Consider the following 19451-nt stretch of genomic DNA (forward strand, 5'->3'; position numbering starts at 1 on the left):
CACACAATCAGGGACCCTGGCTCTTTCCGTCATATTGCTTCTGGCCTATATAAAGTATATATCTCTTCCCTCAGGGCTCAAGATGGCAGCACATTCATCAGATAAATTAATTCCTGTTACTATAACAAGGAGAGGGGCCCTTCCAGGAAACCAGGGACTCTCAGAGACAAGTTTCTCCTGTCCCTGTTTGTCATTAAATTATTGCTCATAGTGAAATACCAAGCCTAAGAGACTGGAGCCAGCATTGCTCTTAATGAAACCCACAACCTTCAAAGTTTGATCCAGAAACAATACCATCCAAGTAAGGTTCAGATGACCAGCTCAGTCTATTCAAGTCTTTTCCTTCCACAAAGGGATAATTTGATTCCAAAGATGACCAGATAGCATCCTCCACCTGCCCATAACTAGAAAGCAGGAAGTCCCATCTGTAGAGCAAGGGAGAGTGTGGGTGTCACAGAGTGAAGGCCAGAGGCCTGCCTAGTAGAGGGGACAGGGCCTAGGACAGAGCTCACATGGGGAGTTCGCACCAGCCCTGGGGCTGCTGCTTATGTACCATAGCCCTTCCCAGTTTCCTATAGAACACCCAGGCTGTGCTTAGGCAGTTAGCATGTGAAACTTGAAATGTACTCCTTGGGTTTTCACCTTTTATTATGAAACTGTTCAAATATGCACAAAAGAAGACTCCACCAATAATCCCCAGGTACCCATGCCCAACGATTACCAACTTTGCCTATCTTGTTTCATCGACCTTTTTTTTTTCTTTCTGGTGAATATTCTTAGTATTTTAAAGCAAATCTCAGACATATCACCAGTAAGTTAAATGGTACTAATTAAATGGTGTTTGAAATATAACAAACAGATAGTACTTCCTACTTTCAACCATACTAGCTAGGATTTTTAGTAAGGAGTTTGAGACCCACTAGTAGAGTCCACCACTTAGTTTTACAAGAAGAAGAACTCCGGAGAAGTAGGCCGCCCAACATTGATGCTTGAGCAATAAACAGGAAGAAGTCAGCCCTCGATCCTGCCTGGTAAGTGACCGACTGGTGACTGGCTGGTGACCGACTTCCTAGGCTTGGTCCCTGGGAGGGGATCAGGGGACCTTCCGCTCCCTGAGGGCAGAGAGAATCAGAGACGTTACCCGGGAGCATTTCTAGAAGCGCAGGCCAGGTGCGCGACCCGCCAGGGATGCTATGGGGTCTTGACACTTGCAAGCTGCAGTAACTGGAGAGGGGGAGGATTCTGAGCGGCTGGCCGGGGCGAGGTGCCCGGGGCTGGGGTGGCCTTGGAAAGAGGAGGGTATAACTAACTTGGGGCCGAGAGTAGGCTGGGGCCTGGGTGTTCCTACCGCCATCCCAGATCCCAAATCGGGAGCGGGCAGTGAGGCTAGCGCTGCGCCCCAGCCCGGGGCTGGGAACAGGAAGTCGTTTTCCGCGGGCGCGGCCCTGGGCGCTGCAGGCGCGGTGCTGCAGGTGCCGCGCCGGGTGGCGTGGACCAACAGTCAGGCCAGAGATCGAGGTGAGAGCAGGGTCGCTTTCGTAACCTGGGAACGCCAACCTTGGGGCCGGAGCTTATTGCTGGGCCCGGCGTGGGAAGGAGGATTTTGCAAGGGAGAGGGAGCCCAAGGAAAGGGTGATGCATTGAAGCTCGGATCCGACGGCCGGAATGGGGGACTGGGGGACACCAGGCCGACAGACTGGGGTCTTGCAGAGGCGGTATGGCCTCGGGTGTCTGGGAACGCTGCTAGGAATCTCGGGTTTGGGAGAGGGCTGAGGGCGGTGAAAGTCAAGGAAAGGAGGAAACTGCAAAGAGGTTTGGGAAGACTGAGCTGGGGCTAGGTAGAGGGACGCAGGGCTGGCCGGGGCGAGGGTGTCTCTAATTGTGGAGGGACTCCGGGCGGGGCCCAGGCTAGGGTAGGAAGGAAACACAGTTCCGCAGGGGGGATCAGGGATGATGCTGGAGGGGTTTACTGGAAGAGGACCGAGGCACCAACACCCAGAGGAACCTTCCGCAGCTGCCAAGATCCCCCACCATCCGCGGGAGGGGAACGCACAAAGGCTGGGAGGCGGCCGAGGTCCGACGCGAGCCTGACTCTGAAAGCTGACTCTTTGGGGCTATAGCTTTAAGAGTGACGCCGCGCGTGTGGTCTCTTTAAGGAAAAGGTCGGGGGCGTGTCAGGAAATGAGTTCTGGGCCCGCCTGGCCGGGGGAGCGGCCTTGGAAGTCTAGGCTCCCAGGCTGAGCCGGAGCCGGAGCCGGAGCCGGGAAGACAGCGCGTTGTGGGCCAGCGCCGGCCCGGCCTCCTCCGGCGTCCTTCGTACCTCACCCTGAGACCCTCTGACCTCCCCTGCACCCCTCTTTTCAGACCCCAGCCCTCCCTCCCTTAATACAGCTCCCTGCGGGCCTCCCCCTCTCCCTACAAACCCCCCCTTCCACAGCAGCCCATGCCTCCCTCTCTCTGCACCTCTTCCCCACTGTCCTCCGCAATATTCTGGCACCTTAGCCCTGCACTCCTCTCCCCTTCGATCTTCCTCTAAGCCCCAGCCCCTTCTCCCCTGACGGGCCTCTCCCCTTCGATCTTCCTCTAAGCCCCAGCCCCTTCTCCCCTGACGGGCCTCTCCCCTTCGATCTTCCTCTAAGCCCCAGCCCCTTCTCCCCTGACGGGTCGTCTGCCTGTTCACCACCCCTTCCCTGTGTCTTGTCTCATGAGGCGGCTCAGAGTGGAAGCAGATTGTGAGGCTCGCCCCAAAGCTGAACCTCCCCATCCAAGAGGGTGGTGGAAGCCTCTAGGACACCCCCATGTGACAGTTGAGAGCTGTGGCCTGCAGAAAGCAGAAGTGAGCTCACTGACCTGTACTCCAGGAAACCAGTTCTGTCTGTGCTGTGACCCAGCTCCTCTGCCACCATGAACAGGGCCCCTCTGAAGCGCTCCAGGATCCTGCACATGGCACTGATGGGGGCTCCCGACCCCTCCAGCGACACTGAGGCCATGGAAGAGAAGCCTTTTCTGCTCCGGGCACTGCAGATCACACTGGTAGTCTTTCTCTACTGGGTCACCTCCATCTCCATGGTATTTCTCAACAAGTACCTGCTGGACAGCCCCTCCCTGCAGCTGGACACCCCCATCTTCGTCACCTTCTACCAGTGCCTGGTGACCACACTGCTGTGCAAGGGTCTCAGCACACTGGCCGCCTGCTGTCCTGGTACATTGGACTTCCCTTCTCTACGCCTGGACCTGCGGGTGGCCCGTAGTGTCCTGCCTCTGTCGGTGGTCTTTATCGGCATGATCACCTTCAATAACCTCTGCCTGAAGTACGTGGGTGTGGCCTTCTACAACGTAGGCCGCTCTCTCACCACCGTCTTCAATGTGCTGCTCTCCTACCTGCTGCTCAAGCAGACCACCTCCTTCTATGCCTTGCTCACCTGCAGCGTCATCATTGGTGAGTGGCCGGCCAGGGCCATGGAAAAGGGGAGGCATGGGGGCCAAAACCTTAAGGAATAACCTTGCCAAACATCTTTGGACTTCATGTGTCCCAGCTCCCTTGATGCCACCGTAATATGAGGAAGAGCCTGGGGTCCAGAGAGGGCAAATAACTTGCCTGAGGTCACCCAGCAAGTTAGGGGCCCAGGCAGGGCCCTTCATACAAAGTGAAATTATAATCTGTATTTCACAGAGGGAAAAACAAGGCACAGAGAGGTTAAGTAACTTGTCCAAGATCACACAGCTATTAAGGGACAGAGCTGTGATCTGATCTCAAGCAGTTAGGTTCCATAAATATACTTGACCACTATACTCTACTGTTACTCAAGAACTCCAATGTCCTGACTCCCCATCCAGTGTTCTTTCTAGAGAACAATGCATCTTTTAATAAATACATCATCACCTTGACCTTTTAGGCTCATAATAACACCTGAGGCAGTTGCAGAAATATGCTTTGACAGGTGTTAGCTGTCTTCCCTGACTGGACCTCAAAAAAGTCTCAATTATTGATGGGGACATTGTACTAATTATTTTGCATATAGCATCTCAGCATCAGACCTTGTTCCCCAAGGTCTCTGGGTGGTAGCATCACTGTGATCATCTCCAAACAAACAAGGAAACTGAAGCTAAGAGAGGTTAAGTTACTCACCCAGGGCCACACAGCTAGGAAGGAGCCAGGCTGGGATGCAAACACAGATTGGCCAGACTGCCAGTCCTGTGCTTCTAACCACTCTGCTCTGTACTTGTTCCCTAGAAGTTAAAGCTGCACTATCCAATACAGGAATCATTATAATAATGATGCGATGCTTAGGAACTTAACTCTTGTTTACATCAATTAGCCTATAGTAAAATTGATTTAGTTATATGTTCTTTTAATTCCAGAACCTATGGACAACATTAAGTGAAGACTAAATGTAATTCAAATTAAATGAAATTTTGAAAATTCAGCTCCTGTTACAGGTGTTGTAACCTGATTCTGTAGCCACATTTCAAGTGCTTAGTAACCACATGTGGCCAGTGGCGACTGTATTGGACAGCACAGATTACAGCACACTTATTGTTTGATCACAGCACACTGGGCAAGAGCACCCCCAGCACCCCCCACTCCTCCTGGGCTGCTGTCATCCAGGAATGGGATCATTTTTTAAACCTGTTTAGGTTTTTTCTCATGCTGGGAAGTTATTGGTTGACCTACATATTCTTTGCTGGTGTCTCAGAGTCCCAGGCCAGGGTGCACTGCCTGCAGGAGAGGGGCCCATCCCATGCCACCTGTCCTAGAAAATGTTCCTCTTGTTGAGCAACTGCTAGATCCAGGGCTGTCAGTCTCGCCCAGAATGGGGAGGGGGCCAGGGGAGACGGGTGGCATTAGAGTGGGAGGAGCTGCTAAGACCCCTGGCAGATCCCTCTCAGCTGCTCCCCCTTCCCCTCCCAGGGGAGGCCTCACTTTCTCCCCCATGTCCCCAAATGCCCCAGGGACCTCCACTTCAGTCCTGCAGAACTTCTGTCTCTTGGTGGGAGAATTTGCACACAGGAAGGTGATGTCACTAGGGAAACTGGGCCCAAATCCGAAATGTAATAAAAGTAGCTGATGCTAAGATTGCTTCTGAGGAGATGCATTTACTGGCCAGCCTGGTGGGGCAGGGCCGGGGAGGCTGGTGCCCTCTGCTGGTCTAGGACCTGTTCCCGCTCTGCCCCATGTCCCCTTCTGTTTTCCTTGGGGGGGGGAGGTGGGTCAAAGGCAACTACTCCAGGCCTCCTCCGCCTCCCTGTCCTAGCTGAGAGTCCCTCTAAGATGTCCAACCGTGAGGTGGCAGTCCCTTCTGAACCAGCAGGAGGGATCAGAGTGCTCTGGCTAAGCTCACCCCTTTCACCCCCACCCCCCAGCAGAACTGTGGGCAACCTGTTTGCCAAAGCTTTGCCAAGAAAGAGAATGCTGGGAGTGAGCGCCAGGTGCAGAGGTGCCGGGTCTCCTTTAACCCTCAACCACCTCCAGAACAACCTCCACTCATTCATTCAACAGATACTAATTGAGAGCAGACACATGCCAGGGACTGTGCCGAGCTTTGGGGATACACATTTGGAAAAGGTAGACTCAGCTTCTCCGCTCCTGGGGGTCATGGTGATGATTCGTGGCAGTAAATGCACTAAGGTTGAGCAATAAGAGCTGTGATGGGGACATAGAGGGTGCTGTGGGAACCGTGGCCGGGGCAGGGAGAGTGACACGGTTGGGGACAGTCATCTAAGCAAGGCTTCTGGAGGAAGTAGTAGATGAGTGTGAGGAAGGAGGGAGGAGAGTGTTCCAGCCGGAAGACGGACCACGTGCACTTCATGGCTGGGCCCGGGCAACGCTCACCGAGGGAGGGAGGCTGTCCGAATTGAGTCTAGATCATTTTCTGAGAGCAGTGAGGAGGCAGAGGAGTTTTAAGCCAGGACCGGACCTGAGCAGATGTGTACTTTAGCAAGGTCGTTCTGGTTGCAAGGTGGAGAATAGATTGGTTGAAGACAATATCTGGGTCAAGAGAGGGACCCAGAGCTCTGCAACTAAAGGAAACAGGAGCTCAGAGAAGTTAAGTAAGCTTTCCCCAGGCCACCCAGCCTCTAAATGACAGAGCCCAAATCTCTCTGAAACCAAAACTGCGCCCTCCCCTGTTGCCAGATGCTATAACAGGGCTGCAACTTGTATGACATCAGCCCTGCCTCCTGTACAGCTAGAGAGACTGTACCGTCCCTGTGGGCAGGCCAGGGGTCCTGAAGGGAAGTGCAGGCAGGAAGAAGTGTGGGGACGGGGAGCACCAGGAAAGCCCCCCCCCCCCCGGAGAGGCTGACTCTGACCTTGAAGAATGAGTAGAAACTCTCTGAGAAGGAGGAGGATGTTTCTGGTGCAGGAGACAAACAGGACACTGAGCCCCAGCATGAGAAGCAGGGAGATGGAGAGCAGAGGTGCTTGTGGGGCAGAGACAGCTGGCAACCCAGGCACCAGGCTGGGGGTAGAGACTTGGTGGTGGGCAGTGGGGAGCCAGGGAGGCTCTGTGAGCAGGAGGTGACCCAGGATAAGAGTCTAAGAAAGCAGGACTATCCCAAATGACCTGAGGCCACAAGTGATTCTAGCTCACTATAGGCTTCCATTCTACAGACCAGGAAGCCGGGCCCCTGAGACCTTAAATCATTTGCCCAAGGTCACTGTACCCACTAAGTACTCATCCTTCAGAACTCAATTCAAGTGTCACTTTCCCCAGGCTCCAGGCCAGCACAGTTACCCAATTATGGGTTTTCACAACACCCTGCACTGCTTTTATGGACCTCATTACAATTGTAATTAAAGAAGTAATTGGGAAATGAATTGTTTTAATGTTTTTCTCCTCTGCTAGAATGCACGCTTTTATCCTGGGCCACCTACCCAGCCCTTGCATGGTGCTTTGACTGTAGTAGAGACTTTGGACATATTTATTGCAGGGAGGGAAGGAAGGATGGAATGGTGAAGGCAGCATTACAGTCTGTGAATTTCCGAGGCAAAATTCTGTCTTTCTTCATCCCATCCTCATTCCCCTCTCCTTCTCCTCTCCCACTACAGGTGGTTTCCGGCTTGGTGTGGACCAGGAGGGGGCAGAGGGCACCCTGTCTTGGACAGGCACCCTCTTTGGCGTGCTAGCCAGTCTCTGTGTCTCGCTCAATGCCATCTACACCAAGAAGGTGCTCCCGGCGGTGGACGGCAGCATCTGGCGCCTGACCTTCTACAACAACGTCAACGCCTGCATCCTCTTCCTGCCCCTGCTCCTGCTGCTGGGGGAGCTGCAGGCCCTCAGCCACTTTGCCCAGCTAGGCAGTGCCCACTTCTGGGGCGTGATGACACTGGGAGGCCTGTTTGGCTTTGCCATTGGCTACGTGACAGGACTGCAGATCAAGTTCACCAGTCCTCTGACCCACAACGTGTCGGGCACGGCCAAGGCCTGCGCCCAGACGGTGCTGGCTGTGCTCTACTACGAGGAGGCCAAGAGCGTCCTCTGGTGGACAAGCAACATGATGGTGCTGGGCGGCTCCTCCGCCTACACCTGGGTCAGGGGCTGGGAGATGAAGAAGGTTCAGGAGGAGCCCAGCCCCAAGGAGGACGAGAAGAGCAGCATGGGGGTGTGAGCTCCTGCGGGGACCTGGGGACGGCCTGGCCCAGGACAGTGCCCATGAAATGCAGCGAAGGCGTCTCACCCAGAGAGGGTGGCCTGACGCGGGTATTGTTTACACACTGATCGGAATCTGGTGGTTGAAATGGAACCAGTGTTTTCAAGTAATGTCAGAAAGTTGCCAATCCTGTCTTGACCCCCTCTCCTATCTGGGGGGACTTGTCCTCCCCTAGGGAGGAGGGACCCCCAGGGAAGAGCACCAGCCCACAGGGAGTAGGACGTGGCACAGCCCTGCACCCCTTCCTGCCCTCTCCCAGGGCCTTCTACCTCCACATGACCTTTGGGGTTGAGGACAGGCCACAGCCTTTAAGAAACAGCTGGCAAAGTCTTCACTTATACTCAGGGAGATGAGGGTGTGACCCCACCACAGGCCAGCTGAGGGGGTTCAGGAGAGCTCACATCTCTGGGTCCCAGGGCAGGCAGCGCAGCTCTGGCCCCACAAACCCAGGTTCCTTTGGAGGAAGGGGGGCTGGGCTGAGGGAGGAAATGAATCAGTGTTCCCTCTTCTACAACGACGAGGCCCTGTAGAAGGGGTGAAGGATCAGTTGTACTCGTGCCTGGTTCTTGCACCCCTGGGAAGTGGCCTGGGAGTGGGGTACATCATGGCAAAGCACCCTTTCCTCACCGTCAGCGCCCATGTTCCCAGCTCTTGAACATGGGGAACTGCACATCTTTTACAGGTTAAGCAGGTCATCAGCACCGTCCCCAGCCCCTGACTTAGGTCTTACCTGCCTCACCCCTGTCTCCCACCCCTGGTGCAGCTGCCTGGCCTGGTAACAGAGGGGAGCCAAGAGCCACCTCTGTTCTCCCAGCTCGGCCGCCCGCAGAGCCTCTTCTCGGGGCAGCTGGCGGAGCCTCTCCCCTTGATCAGAGAACACCTGCATCGTCCCTGAGTTTGGGGTTGAAGGAACCTGATTGTCCCCTCACCACACCCTCCTGGCCTCTGGGTACTTTTCACCCCTGTCCCTTCTGTTGGGCATGTTGTCCCACCCATCTCCTTGGGGTAATTCCTGATGGGTTTAGTCCCTATAGGGGAAGGCTGGGGAGAGGGCTCTTCTCCCCAGTCCCCCTGCCATCCTGGGTGGTTTCCGTGAAGTTGGTGGGGCCTGATGCCCTGAATTGTGTGTGACTTGATTAAAATTGAAATAAGACATCCCGTGTGTGCGGGGGGTGAGTGCGGAAAAGGGCCAGTAGGGCTGCACCAGATTGATAAGCAAGGCCCTGAGGAGAAGCAGTGGGTCTGTTAGGACAGGAAGGCTCGCCCCTGCCCTCACCACGCACACCCAGGGCCTAGCAAGGCAGCCCATTTGAGAAGAGCCTGTTCGCTCTCTCTGTGCCTTCAGAGCGTAGGTACTTACCCACAATGCCCTTAACTACACAGCATTTCTGAGCACTCATGAGGTGCCAGGCATTGTGATAGGTCATATTGATAGAGACCCACATCTGCTTCAAAGGGCTCACGTGTAAACACATCAAAGTCCCTTAACACTTGGGGAGCAGTGAGAGGTTTGGGGGAGGCTGGAATAGGAGAATAGGCGTGGTGTGAAGGGGCCGTGGATGCAATGGTCGATCTAGACTTGATCCTATCCATTTTTTTTTTTTTTTTTGGTGTTTTTCTGAAGCTGGAAATGGGGAGAGACAGTCAGACAGACTCCCGACCGGGATCCACCCGGCACGCCCATCAGGGGCGATGCTCTGCCCCTCCGGGGCGTCGCTCTGCCACAACCAGAGCCACTCTAGCGCCTGGGGCAGAGGCCAAGGAGCTATCCCCAGTGCCTGGGCCATCTTTGCTCCAATGGAGCTTTGGCTGCAGGAGGGGAAGAGAGAGACAGAGAGGAGGGGAGGGTGGAGAAGCAAATGGGCGCTTCTCCTATGTGCCCTGGCCGGGAATCGAACCCGGGTCCCCCGCACGCCAGGCCAACGCTCTACCGCTGAGCCAACCGGGCAGGGCCGATCCTATCCATTTTTAAGCCATTGCCAGGGCCCTGAAACAGAGGGACATGATCATTTCTGCATCCTTTGTATGATCAGAAAATCAAGATGACATTCTTAATGTTACTTGTACTTCTCTTGGACAAGATTCAAGAAAAAGCTAAATTTTAACTTTACCAAAAAATTTTAAATGCAGATAGAGATGCATGCTTCTAGCTTCATCTCAAATATCAAACTAATAAATTTTTTAAAATTCAGGGGTCCCAAGTCTCAGAACACAGCTGAACAGCCCACCCCACTGTGCAACACCCCACACACACATGCAGAAAAATGTGCAGTGTGTGTAGATGGGTTGGATTCGTGCGCTGCCTGCAGACCCCAATTCTGATGCAGATGAATCCCAGGGGGCAGCCACAGCCTGCCTTCCAGCATCCCAGGCTGCTGCCAGAGTCAGCCCCACTGCCCCTCCCCTAGTTCATCTCTATGGTATTTAAAGGGACCAAGACTGCCTCCAGGAATGTTTCCCCTTCTCTCTTATCCCTTTCTGAAGGCAGGGATGTGGAAGTCAGGCTTCCCAGTTAAAAAATTGTGGGTGAAGTTGGAGAATTTAGGAACAGGGACCTGGCCTGATGCTTCCTCACACCCCTCCTTCAGAATGCATTGCTCTTCATTTCTCTTGAAAAGCACTTGACCAAAACTCAGGAGAACTGGCTTCTATCTCTTAGAAGTGAGATGGCCTCAGCCAGGTGCTCTAACCTTTTCAGGCCTCACTTTTCCTATCTGAGATATGGGGACAACCCTTGTTCTTCCTACCACATAACATGGCTGTGAATTAATGCTCAGCATAGTTCCAAAGGCCAGGAATTATTGCTATTATCTACATCAACAAACAACAATCTCTTTTTTTTTTTTTTTGTATTTTTTCTGAATCTGGAAACGGGGAGAGACAGTCAGACAGACTCCCACATGCGCCCCACCGGGATCCACCCGGCACGCCCACCAGGGGCGATGCTCTGCCCCTCTGGGGCATCGCTCTGCCACGACCAGAGCCACTCTAGCGCCTGGGGCAGAGGCCAAGGAGCCATCCCCAGCGCCCAGGCCATCTTTGCTCCAATGGAGCCTTGGCTGCGGGGAGGGGAAGAGAGACAGAGAGGAAGGAGGGGGGTGTGTGGAGAAGCAAATGGGCACTTCTCCTGTGTGCCCTGGCCGGGAATCGAACCCGGGTCCCCCCCACACCAGGCCGACGCTCTACCGCTGAGCCAACCAGCCAGGGCAACAATCTCTTTATTGAGTGTTAACTATGCACCAAGCACTAGGGAGACAAACTGGACAAAAACTAAAAGCAAGTAAACAAATAAATGCAGTGACAAGGATGATGAGGATATCGGAGGGGAACTTCTCTAGATGAAATAGAGAAAGCCTCTCTGTGAGCACAACATTTAACCTCAAACCCAAATGGTGGGAAGGAGCCAGCTACAGGAAGAGCTAGAGAAGGGCATTCCAGGCAGAGGGTACAACACATGCAAAGGCCCTGAGGAGACAAAACGGTTGGGTGTGGCCAAGGGCCAGAAAGAAGGCCAAGGGAGCAGGAGCAGACCTGGGGAACCTATTCACAGGGGAGGGCAAAATCACAGGCATAGGGAAGGGGATAGAGACATTACTTGGAAATGCTGATTCCTTTTGGTTCTATTCACCATAGAGAAGAGTGGAAAGAAAGGAGCCAGAGGTCAAGTTTGAGCCAGGGAGCACCATACCGTAGTCCCCATTACCCATGGGAGGTATGTTCCAAGAGCCCCAGTGGATGCCTGGAACACAGATAGTATCGAACCCTGTATACACCATCTTTTCTCATGCATACATATAATTTACAGCTTCTCTTTGGCATACCTGAACTCCCAGCACCACTACTCTTGCACTTTGGGCACTATTAAAAGAGTGCACTATTAAAAGGCACTGCCGCCGTTGATCTGCTAACCAAGATGGCTTCTAAGTGACTAACAAGTAGCGAGCGTCCATAGCATGGAGACACAGGACAGAAGGATGGTTCACAGCCCAGGTGGGTCAGAGCAGGATGGCACAAGATTTCATCACGCTACTCAGAATGGCGCACAATTAAAAACTTAGGAATTGTGCTGAGTGCTTAGATGGAGAAAGGCTGTGTGTGGGTGTGAGGAAGGGAAGAAGGCTACTGATGTGGCCACACCCATGGGGGAATTGATAGCATCGCAGCTGGGAATGAGTTTGGAAATCAGAGTCCAGACGAGCCTGAGGCTCAGAAAAGATCATGACTGACTAAGCAATGGTCACAGTGTGGTGGGCCAGGACCCAGGACCCTCCGCCCCGGACAGTGCCCCCTTTCTACTGTCATCGTCATCATCTTTTTTTTTTTTGAAGCTGGAAACAGGGAGAGACAGTCAGACAGACTCCCGCATGCGCCCGACCGGGATCCACCCGGCACGCCCACCAGGGGCTACGCTCTGCCCACCAGGGGGCGATGCTCTGCCCCTCCGGGGCGTTGCTCTGCTGCGACCAGAGCCACTCCAGCGCCTGGGGCAGAGGCCAAGGAGCCATCCCCAGCGCCCAGGCCATCTTTGCTCCAATGGAGCCTCGGCTGCGGGAGGGGAAGAGAGAGACAGAGAGGAAGGAGAGGGGGTGGAGAGGCAAATGGGCGCTTCTCCTGTGTGCCCTGGCCGGGAATCGAACCCGGGTCCCCCGCACGCCAGGCCAACGATCCACCGCTAAGCCAACCGGCCAGGGCCATCATCATCATTTTAAAAGAATAATTACTGTTATTAGTACATATTTTATTATAATATAGTATGTATAATTATAGATATATTTATGTTATTAAATATTAAATAATATTATTATTGCTAACATTTGCTGGCTGCTCACCACCTGCCAGGTGCTATTCTAAGCACTTGCTCTGTATTAACATCTGAGATAGGTACTATTAACATCCCCATTTTATGGATGAGGAAATCAAGGCCTATAGAAGTTAGCAAGGTGCCCAAATCACATAGCCGGGTTCCCTCTCTGCACGCTGAGAGACTGAATATTCTAGCGGAGATTGGCCAAACCACCCATGACCACAGAACTCTGACCCCCACCTCTGCAGCAGTCAGCCCTAAAAGCCAAACCACAAGCTCCTCAGCAATGCCTCCAGAACAGTCAGGATTCGGTCAATGACCGTAGTTTCCCTGTCCCACTCCCACTTCTAACCCCAGCCAGTGACATAGGACTCCATCCTGGCAGACAAAACCAGCTTAGCTAGCTTGGCACCATTTATCTTGGTTAACATGGCCCTGGATAAGCCTTTAGAACCCATGACCAGAACAATGGATGATGCAGCCCAGCTAGGGCTTAACTTGAACCTGTCACCCAACAGGATCTCTCCAGGGCACCTGCCGGTTTCCAACATCAACTGATACTCTTCTTTTTCTTCCACCCTGCGCTGTGCTTCCTGACTCTCCCGGCCTCTCAGCCAGCCCGTGGCTTCCTTCCTTCCCCTGTATCCGTCAACCTGGGCTTCTGCGCTGGACTTCCATTGACCCTTGCCTCCTATGGGTGACAGTCAGGCCCCATCCGATCTAAAACTCCTGCCCTAATACCCGCTCATGTAGCCCCATGCCCACTGGATTGTCCTGACCTCTCCTCCCCCAGAAAAGGAGATGAGACCCTGGGAACCCATACCTGACATAAAGGATCTTTATATAATAGACTCTGATTTAAAGCATGATCACTTTGAATTAAATCTCAAATGGCAAAAAAAAAAAAAAAATGAGTTGAAACAATAAAAGCAACTGACCAGTGGATCCTGCAACCAACCCAGTCTATCCTCTTGGGCTCTGGAGTACCGTCACGGTCATGAAGCTGGACCTGAACTCAAACCAAATTTCACTGATCTCTGCGCTCAGCTTCCATAAAACCTGGTCAGGTGGGGTCCACAGAGACCAACTCAGACCTCCAGCTCTGTCCAGGAACCAAAAGTTCAAACTCATCTGAGCTGGACTCTGCAGGAAGGCAAGAGGACATGACAACTCCCACCATTTTCAGAGGCCAGGAAAACAACATGAGGAAAGAAGCCAGAGTGCCGGTGAACAAGAACAGCTGGAGCTGCGGCCAGCAGGGGGCCAGTGGGCCCAGCGCACAGCCAGAACTTCCTGAATTCCCAAAGGACTGCCGGCCGAAGGAGTTTGCCCCTCCGATCACCAGTTTTCAACGTCTAGGCTTTGGAGTCAGGGGGACCTAGTTGGCCGGGATCTTTGCGTGAGTGAGATAACATCTCAGCACGCTCAATTTCCTGCCGCTTCCTGGCTGTGTGACCATAGGCAAATGACCCCTTGTCTCTGAGCCTCGGTTGCCTAATATATACAGTGAGGGTGACAATAGTTCCTATTCCAGCGGGCAGTGCAGTGATTGGATGAGATAACGTACCTTGCGTGCATGTTTAGCACCCTGTCTGGTATATAAACAGCAAATGTAATTATTAGATGGAAGCTCACAGCAGAAAGAATGGTGGGACTTTGTCCCCTCTGCCACACGGGACGGGCCCGTGGATTCAGCTCTGAGGCCTGCTCAGAGCAGCCTTCCAGCCCGCTGGGTGGAGAGCACTGCCCTGGCAGGACCCCGTGCAGCCAGGGCCAGACAACGCTGCCCTCGTCTGCTTAGTGGAGCTCTGCCCCTTCCCTCCTGCCGCAATCGTGAGAAGATGAAACTTTATTTATCACAGGAGTGACTCCGTACGAAGACACCAGTGGAGACAACCCGTAACATAATGAGGAATGCGAGCTGAAGGGGGATCTTAGTGAACCGGACAGTTTTAAACCAGGAAGACATGACTCAGTTTCCACCATTTTTTGCCATTTAGGAGCATGGGTCTATATTGCTAGAATTTCTGATTTTGCAAGAGAAGCTGTAAATATGTACTTTATGTGCAAGCTCCTGATTTTTAAAGAGTGGCTCAAATTTATAAAATACTCTGTGCGCCGTGTGGCACCTTCCCGGACCAGACTCAGCCCGGGGCCACCATTTCACAATCTCTTTCTCAGCACGCAACTTCTTTGGAGTCTTCCCACATCTGTGAGAGGATGAGCAGGACAGAACAAGCAGCCCTGGGGCCAAGAAGGCAGGCTCTCTAAACACCAGAGCTAATGGGATTGCCCTGTGGCCTGTCTCAGTTAAAGCACCCTTCCCTCCCAGCCTCCCCAGAAAAGAAGCTTCGTGAATAGGATTCCTCGGCAATTCTCACCATTCCCCAGCAGCAGTGAGTATAATACACATTTACAGGCCCTGGGAGTGTGTAACGGGCTTCACCTTCCTTCTTCACTGAGCCCTTGCTGATGGGCGAGGAGGCAGGACAGGATCTAGGAAGCTCCTGGTGCTGCTGTTGCTACTGAGGATTACAAGAATAGTTAACAAGCACAGCAGAGCCCTGTATAAAAGTCCCTTGCCATGGAGAGGAGCGTGTAAACGTCGAATGATCACGCAGCCATGTTACTGTCCTTGGTATTTTTTAAAAGTTTCTTATCATTTGAAGAAATGTATTAATTAACCACAAATTGAATAATATGTATTTTTAAAAATCAAACAGTACAGAAAGGTATACAATCCACTTTTCCTCCACTCCATCCCTCTCTCCCCAGTAATCCATCCCTGAAAATGCAATTACATCACCTTCCCCGTTAACCTTTTGATGTGTTTCTAAATCATTATTTCTTTGTCTTAACAAATTTAGAGACACCAGCGACCTTTTTTCCAGAAAAATTAAAATAAATAAATATATTATAAAGATATAATATTTATGTGTGTGTGTGTGTGTGTGTGTACACATGTATATGAGATGGGATCTCCACATGTTATTTCGTAGCTGGCTTTTTATACAATTTAAATTTAAAATGGTTTTATTCTATTTATTTTTATTGAGATGTGATTGAAATACAAGTCGTCCTTGGCATTTTGTCAAATCTCTGCTGTTGGAGTAGGAAAACCCTAGGCTTTGGGCCCAGATAAACCTGCATTTGAATCCCCGCTTCCCACTTCCTCGTCGGGTCACTGAGCAGGGCACTCGGCCTCTCTGAGCCTCCGCTTTCCCGTCTGCAGATGGAGATAGCTACTAAAATACGGACGACAATAATAGTCCCTACTTCACAGGGTGATGTCAGGTTGTTAAGTGAAAACAGTGCCTGGCATACAACAAATGTTCATTACTATTAATATTCCTCTGTGAGCTTATGATCTTAGTTTGCCCCAAACTGTTATTGTTCCTCTCATGAAGCATATAGCAAGATAAAAATGTTAATACGTTTGTTTCCTTCACTCTATTATGAGTGAAGTCCAGAACTTCACAATGTTATGAGTTTCTCAAAGAGCAAGAATCATGTCTAACTCCACCCTGTCTACCCAAGAGCCCTCTCAGAGCCTGGCCCAACAGGCACTGGGTCAAGTTCGCCCAATGAATGATTAAAACCCTCGGAAACAAGTGCAATGTTTCTGAATCGTCGTGAAGGCCTGCTCAGCACACCAGCCTCCATCTCCAAGCTCCCCGTCCCTCACTCGGGGGGGGGGGGTTCTGGCCCCCTGTCTAAACCACAGGGTCCTGCCTTCTGTACTGCTGACCGGTTAGGGCCAATATCCTCGCCCAACCACCATTTCCAAATCAGGATTTGAAAGCTACTGGTCAGACTCTCCTAGAAGTAGCCAGAAGTCATGAAGTAACCATGCTTGGCCTTGTACACAGATCAGACAGAAAGAACTGGCCTGCCGAGAGGGAAAATAGAGAAAAATTCAAAGAGACGCAAACAGGAGACCACGTGATCTCAGAGAAAGGGGGAAACAGAGAGGGGATAGCTGTCCTGTATCCAGGGGCTTTAGGATTCCTGGTTTTAATCCTGGCAAAGCAGAACCCACATTATAGTCTTGGGTCCCACCAGACGCCCCTGTGCCTTCCTAGTGTATGCCTGCTCTTCGCTTAAGGTAGCTCGAGGAAGATTTTGGTTACTTGACACCGAAAGGACCTTGACCAAGGTCATAAACACACAGTTTCCCACTTTGACCTACGGGTCTGAGGAGTCTGGGGCACGGGGGTGGCAGCAATGTGCAGCTCCTTCTGCCACCCTGCACCCCCCACACACACACACACAAGGCAAGCATTCACTGGATGGAATTCCCCTCCTGGAAGGGAGCCAACCTCCAAAGTCCTTGAGCAGAAAAGTTCCATTTACTAGCACTTGAGTCTTTAAAATAAAATATCTATCTACCAGCCCTGGCCAGTTGGCTCAGCGGCAGAGCATCGGCCCAGCATGTGGAAGTCCCAGGTTTGATTCCCGGCCAGGGCACACAGGAGAAGTGCCCATCTGCTTCTCCACCCCTCCCCCTCTCCTTCCTCTCTGTCTCTCTCTTCCCCTCCCACAGCCAAGGCTCCATTGGAGCAACGTTGGTCCGGGGAACTGAGGAAGGCTCCATGGCTTCCACCTCAGGTGCTAGAATGGCTCTGGCCACAACGGAGCAACACCACAGATGGGCAGAGCATTGCTCCCTGGTGGGCATGCTGGGTGGATCCTGGCCAGGCACATGCGGTAGTCTGTCTGTCCACCCCCCTGCCGCTTCTCACTTTGGAAAAATACAAAAAAAAAATCTATCTACCAGAATGGAAAGGAAAGTGGAAAGAGCACTAATATTTAGAGAAAACTATGATTCCACATCAGTGGCCAAAAGCCCACTCTCGGGGAAGGCGGTGGTGGGGTTGCTACCCCTCCAGCAAGGGCTCGTAATTGAGGGCAGGTCGAGGCAAGTCCCTCGGCAGTCTGTCATCTCCGATCCGTCATCTCTCCCAGGGCCCTGCATTAGCAGAGAAAAGCTCTGCAATGAGGCCCTTCTTCTGGTGGCTGAGAGACAGATGTCCTATGTCCTTTTTGTCCCTCTCCCCAGATGGCTCCCGCCACATAAAGACCTGCAAACACACACACCACACTTCCTTCCCTGGAGCTTAAAGAGTAGTTTGCTGTTTTCTTAAATAAGAATGTAGGAAATTTCAGTTTTGAAATTACACACGGTGCCACGCCGTCCCTGGTATTGCTTTTGTGCGTTTGCTCTGTATCACTCACTATACAGTCTAGGTTAGGGCCGTCCCTCCCCGGGGAGAGCTGAGCGCGGCTCTCCTGAGTGATGAAGGTAACTGAGGTGTCCCTCCCAGAGGGTCTGGGCGTGGCCAACCAGGCCCCTCCCACCAGCCTCTGGGGCGTAGTCCTGTGGCCACACCTGGTCCGGAAGGGAACATCCTGTACACTCTCAGCCTGCTGTGTTCAAGATTAGAAGAATGCTCCCTGGCCTATTTTTCCAGATTGCCAGAGTCCCGTGGAGATGAGGCCCAACCCCACCCAAAGCTGCCTCCTTCCTGGGTGTTTGACGAATAGTGCAAACCCGAGTAAGATTTAACAAAAAGTAATACTCCTTACTCCCTGCGCAGGGGAAATGCGGGTGTTTCGATAGCTGCTCCAGTCCCAGATGTCAAGCTTCCTCAACTGCCTTGACCAGCAGGGCAGTCTGAGAAGGCTCCTCCGGCACCCCTCAGAGAGCCATCATCCTTTGGAGGAGCTGGGTGCTGAGGGACGTCCACAGAACCCTGGGTATTGCCATGGGGCACCCTTAGGAGCAAACCCTCTGGGGAAAACACAGCCAGAGAGAATAGGGACAAATGGGTGGGATTCTGGGCTCACCATACCGGACCCAGTTGGAGCTACCACTTTATTATCCCAAACTTCTTAATTGAAGTGTAATGTCTATGCAAACAAGGAGATGAATCATATAAGTGTACAGCCTAATGGATTGCCACAAAATAAACACATCTGTGTAAGCATAGCCATGTCAAGGGACAGAACGTGACCAGCACCCCCAGAAACTCCCCTAGATGACCCCATGCCTACGCCATTCCTCTTCATCAGTAGTCACCACTATCCTAACATTTGATGTCTAACACCATAGATTAGTTGTTTTTAATTTATGAATTTAAGATTTTTAAAATATTAACACCAATAAACAACTCAGCTATTTAAAACATTGAACATGCTAATCCAATGCACATATTCAGGTAAATCAAGGACTCCTAACATCAATTAAAAAACCAGTATCATATATGTAAATTTGATATAATCAATGCTTTTAAACTATGGAATTTCTTAGTGGAATACCTGTCTTTTGAAAGTCTTGTTTTGTTGCTAAGGCTTACTTTGCTTTTTATTTACAATGCTCTATAACTTTACTAAGTCACAGCTTTATAGAGATATAATTCATTTACCATACAATTAAAGCATTAAAGGTTTACAACCCTGTGCTTTTTGAGATATTTACATTTGTGCAACTATCACCACAATCAGTTCAAGATTCATGGTGCCCAATGCTTGAAAGGCCAAAATTCAAAACGTCAAGAGTTTGGAGTAACGAAAGGTTTACTGATGAAGAAGGCACCAGCTGGAGACGATGGGAGTTGCCTGGAAGCTTCCTCAAATCCGTCCTAAAAGAGTTCAAAATTCAAGCGTCTTTTATGTCAAGGGAAGGGAGGAGGGGCAAGCAAGAGGTGGGTGAGCATTACAGATAGCTAGACACCGGCAGGGATCCATGGGAGACAAGGAAGAGCAGGAAATATGTAAGTCTTCTTGTTCCTACCTGGTCCATTAGCCCCTGCTGATCTGGGTCTGTCCTTGAGGCTCCTGTGAAGCTCTGATAAACAGTCATTATTTTGCACAATTTTCCCACCTCTTCAGGAAAGGTGCCTTCTGACAAGGGGCTCATCTTGCAGAAATTCAAGCCTCCTGCAAAATTCGTCTAGTGAATTGCTGTATCTCTAACAGGAGCTATTAGCCTGAA

General features: G+C 51.7%; 1 protein-coding gene across 4 annotated transcripts; it reads left to right on the top strand.

The window, feature by feature from the left end:
- Nucleotides 1-1006: 1006 nt before the first annotated feature.
- SLC35C1 (solute carrier family 35 member C1) lies at nucleotides 1007-8804 on the top strand. 4 transcript variants are annotated; one of them, XM_066251357.1, is made up of 3 exons: nucleotides 1007-1031; nucleotides 2913-3439; nucleotides 7052-8804. In XM_066251357.1, exons 2-3 carry the CDS (start codon nucleotides 2944-2946, stop codon nucleotides 7609-7611), a joined length of 1056 nt encoding a protein of 351 aa, XP_066107454.1. In that variant the 5' UTR covers nucleotides 1007-1031; nucleotides 2913-2943; the 3' UTR covers nucleotides 7612-8804. The 4 variants fall into 4 exon arrangements, with proteins under 4 accessions (XP_066107454.1, XP_066107453.1, XP_066107452.1 ...); XM_066251356.1 differs by lacking the exon at nucleotides 1007-1031 and adding an exon at nucleotides 1062-1170; XM_066251355.1 differs by lacking the exon at nucleotides 1007-1031 and adding an exon at nucleotides 1209-1518.
- The last annotated feature ends 10647 nt before the right edge of the window (nucleotides 8805-19451 follow it).

The sequence above is a fragment of the Saccopteryx bilineata genome, chromosome 1 (genome assembly GCF_036850765.1).
Source record: "Saccopteryx bilineata isolate mSacBil1 chromosome 1, mSacBil1_pri_phased_curated, whole genome shotgun sequence".
In the NCBI taxonomy this organism is placed as follows: domain Eukaryota; kingdom Metazoa; phylum Chordata; class Mammalia; order Chiroptera; family Emballonuridae; genus Saccopteryx; species Saccopteryx bilineata.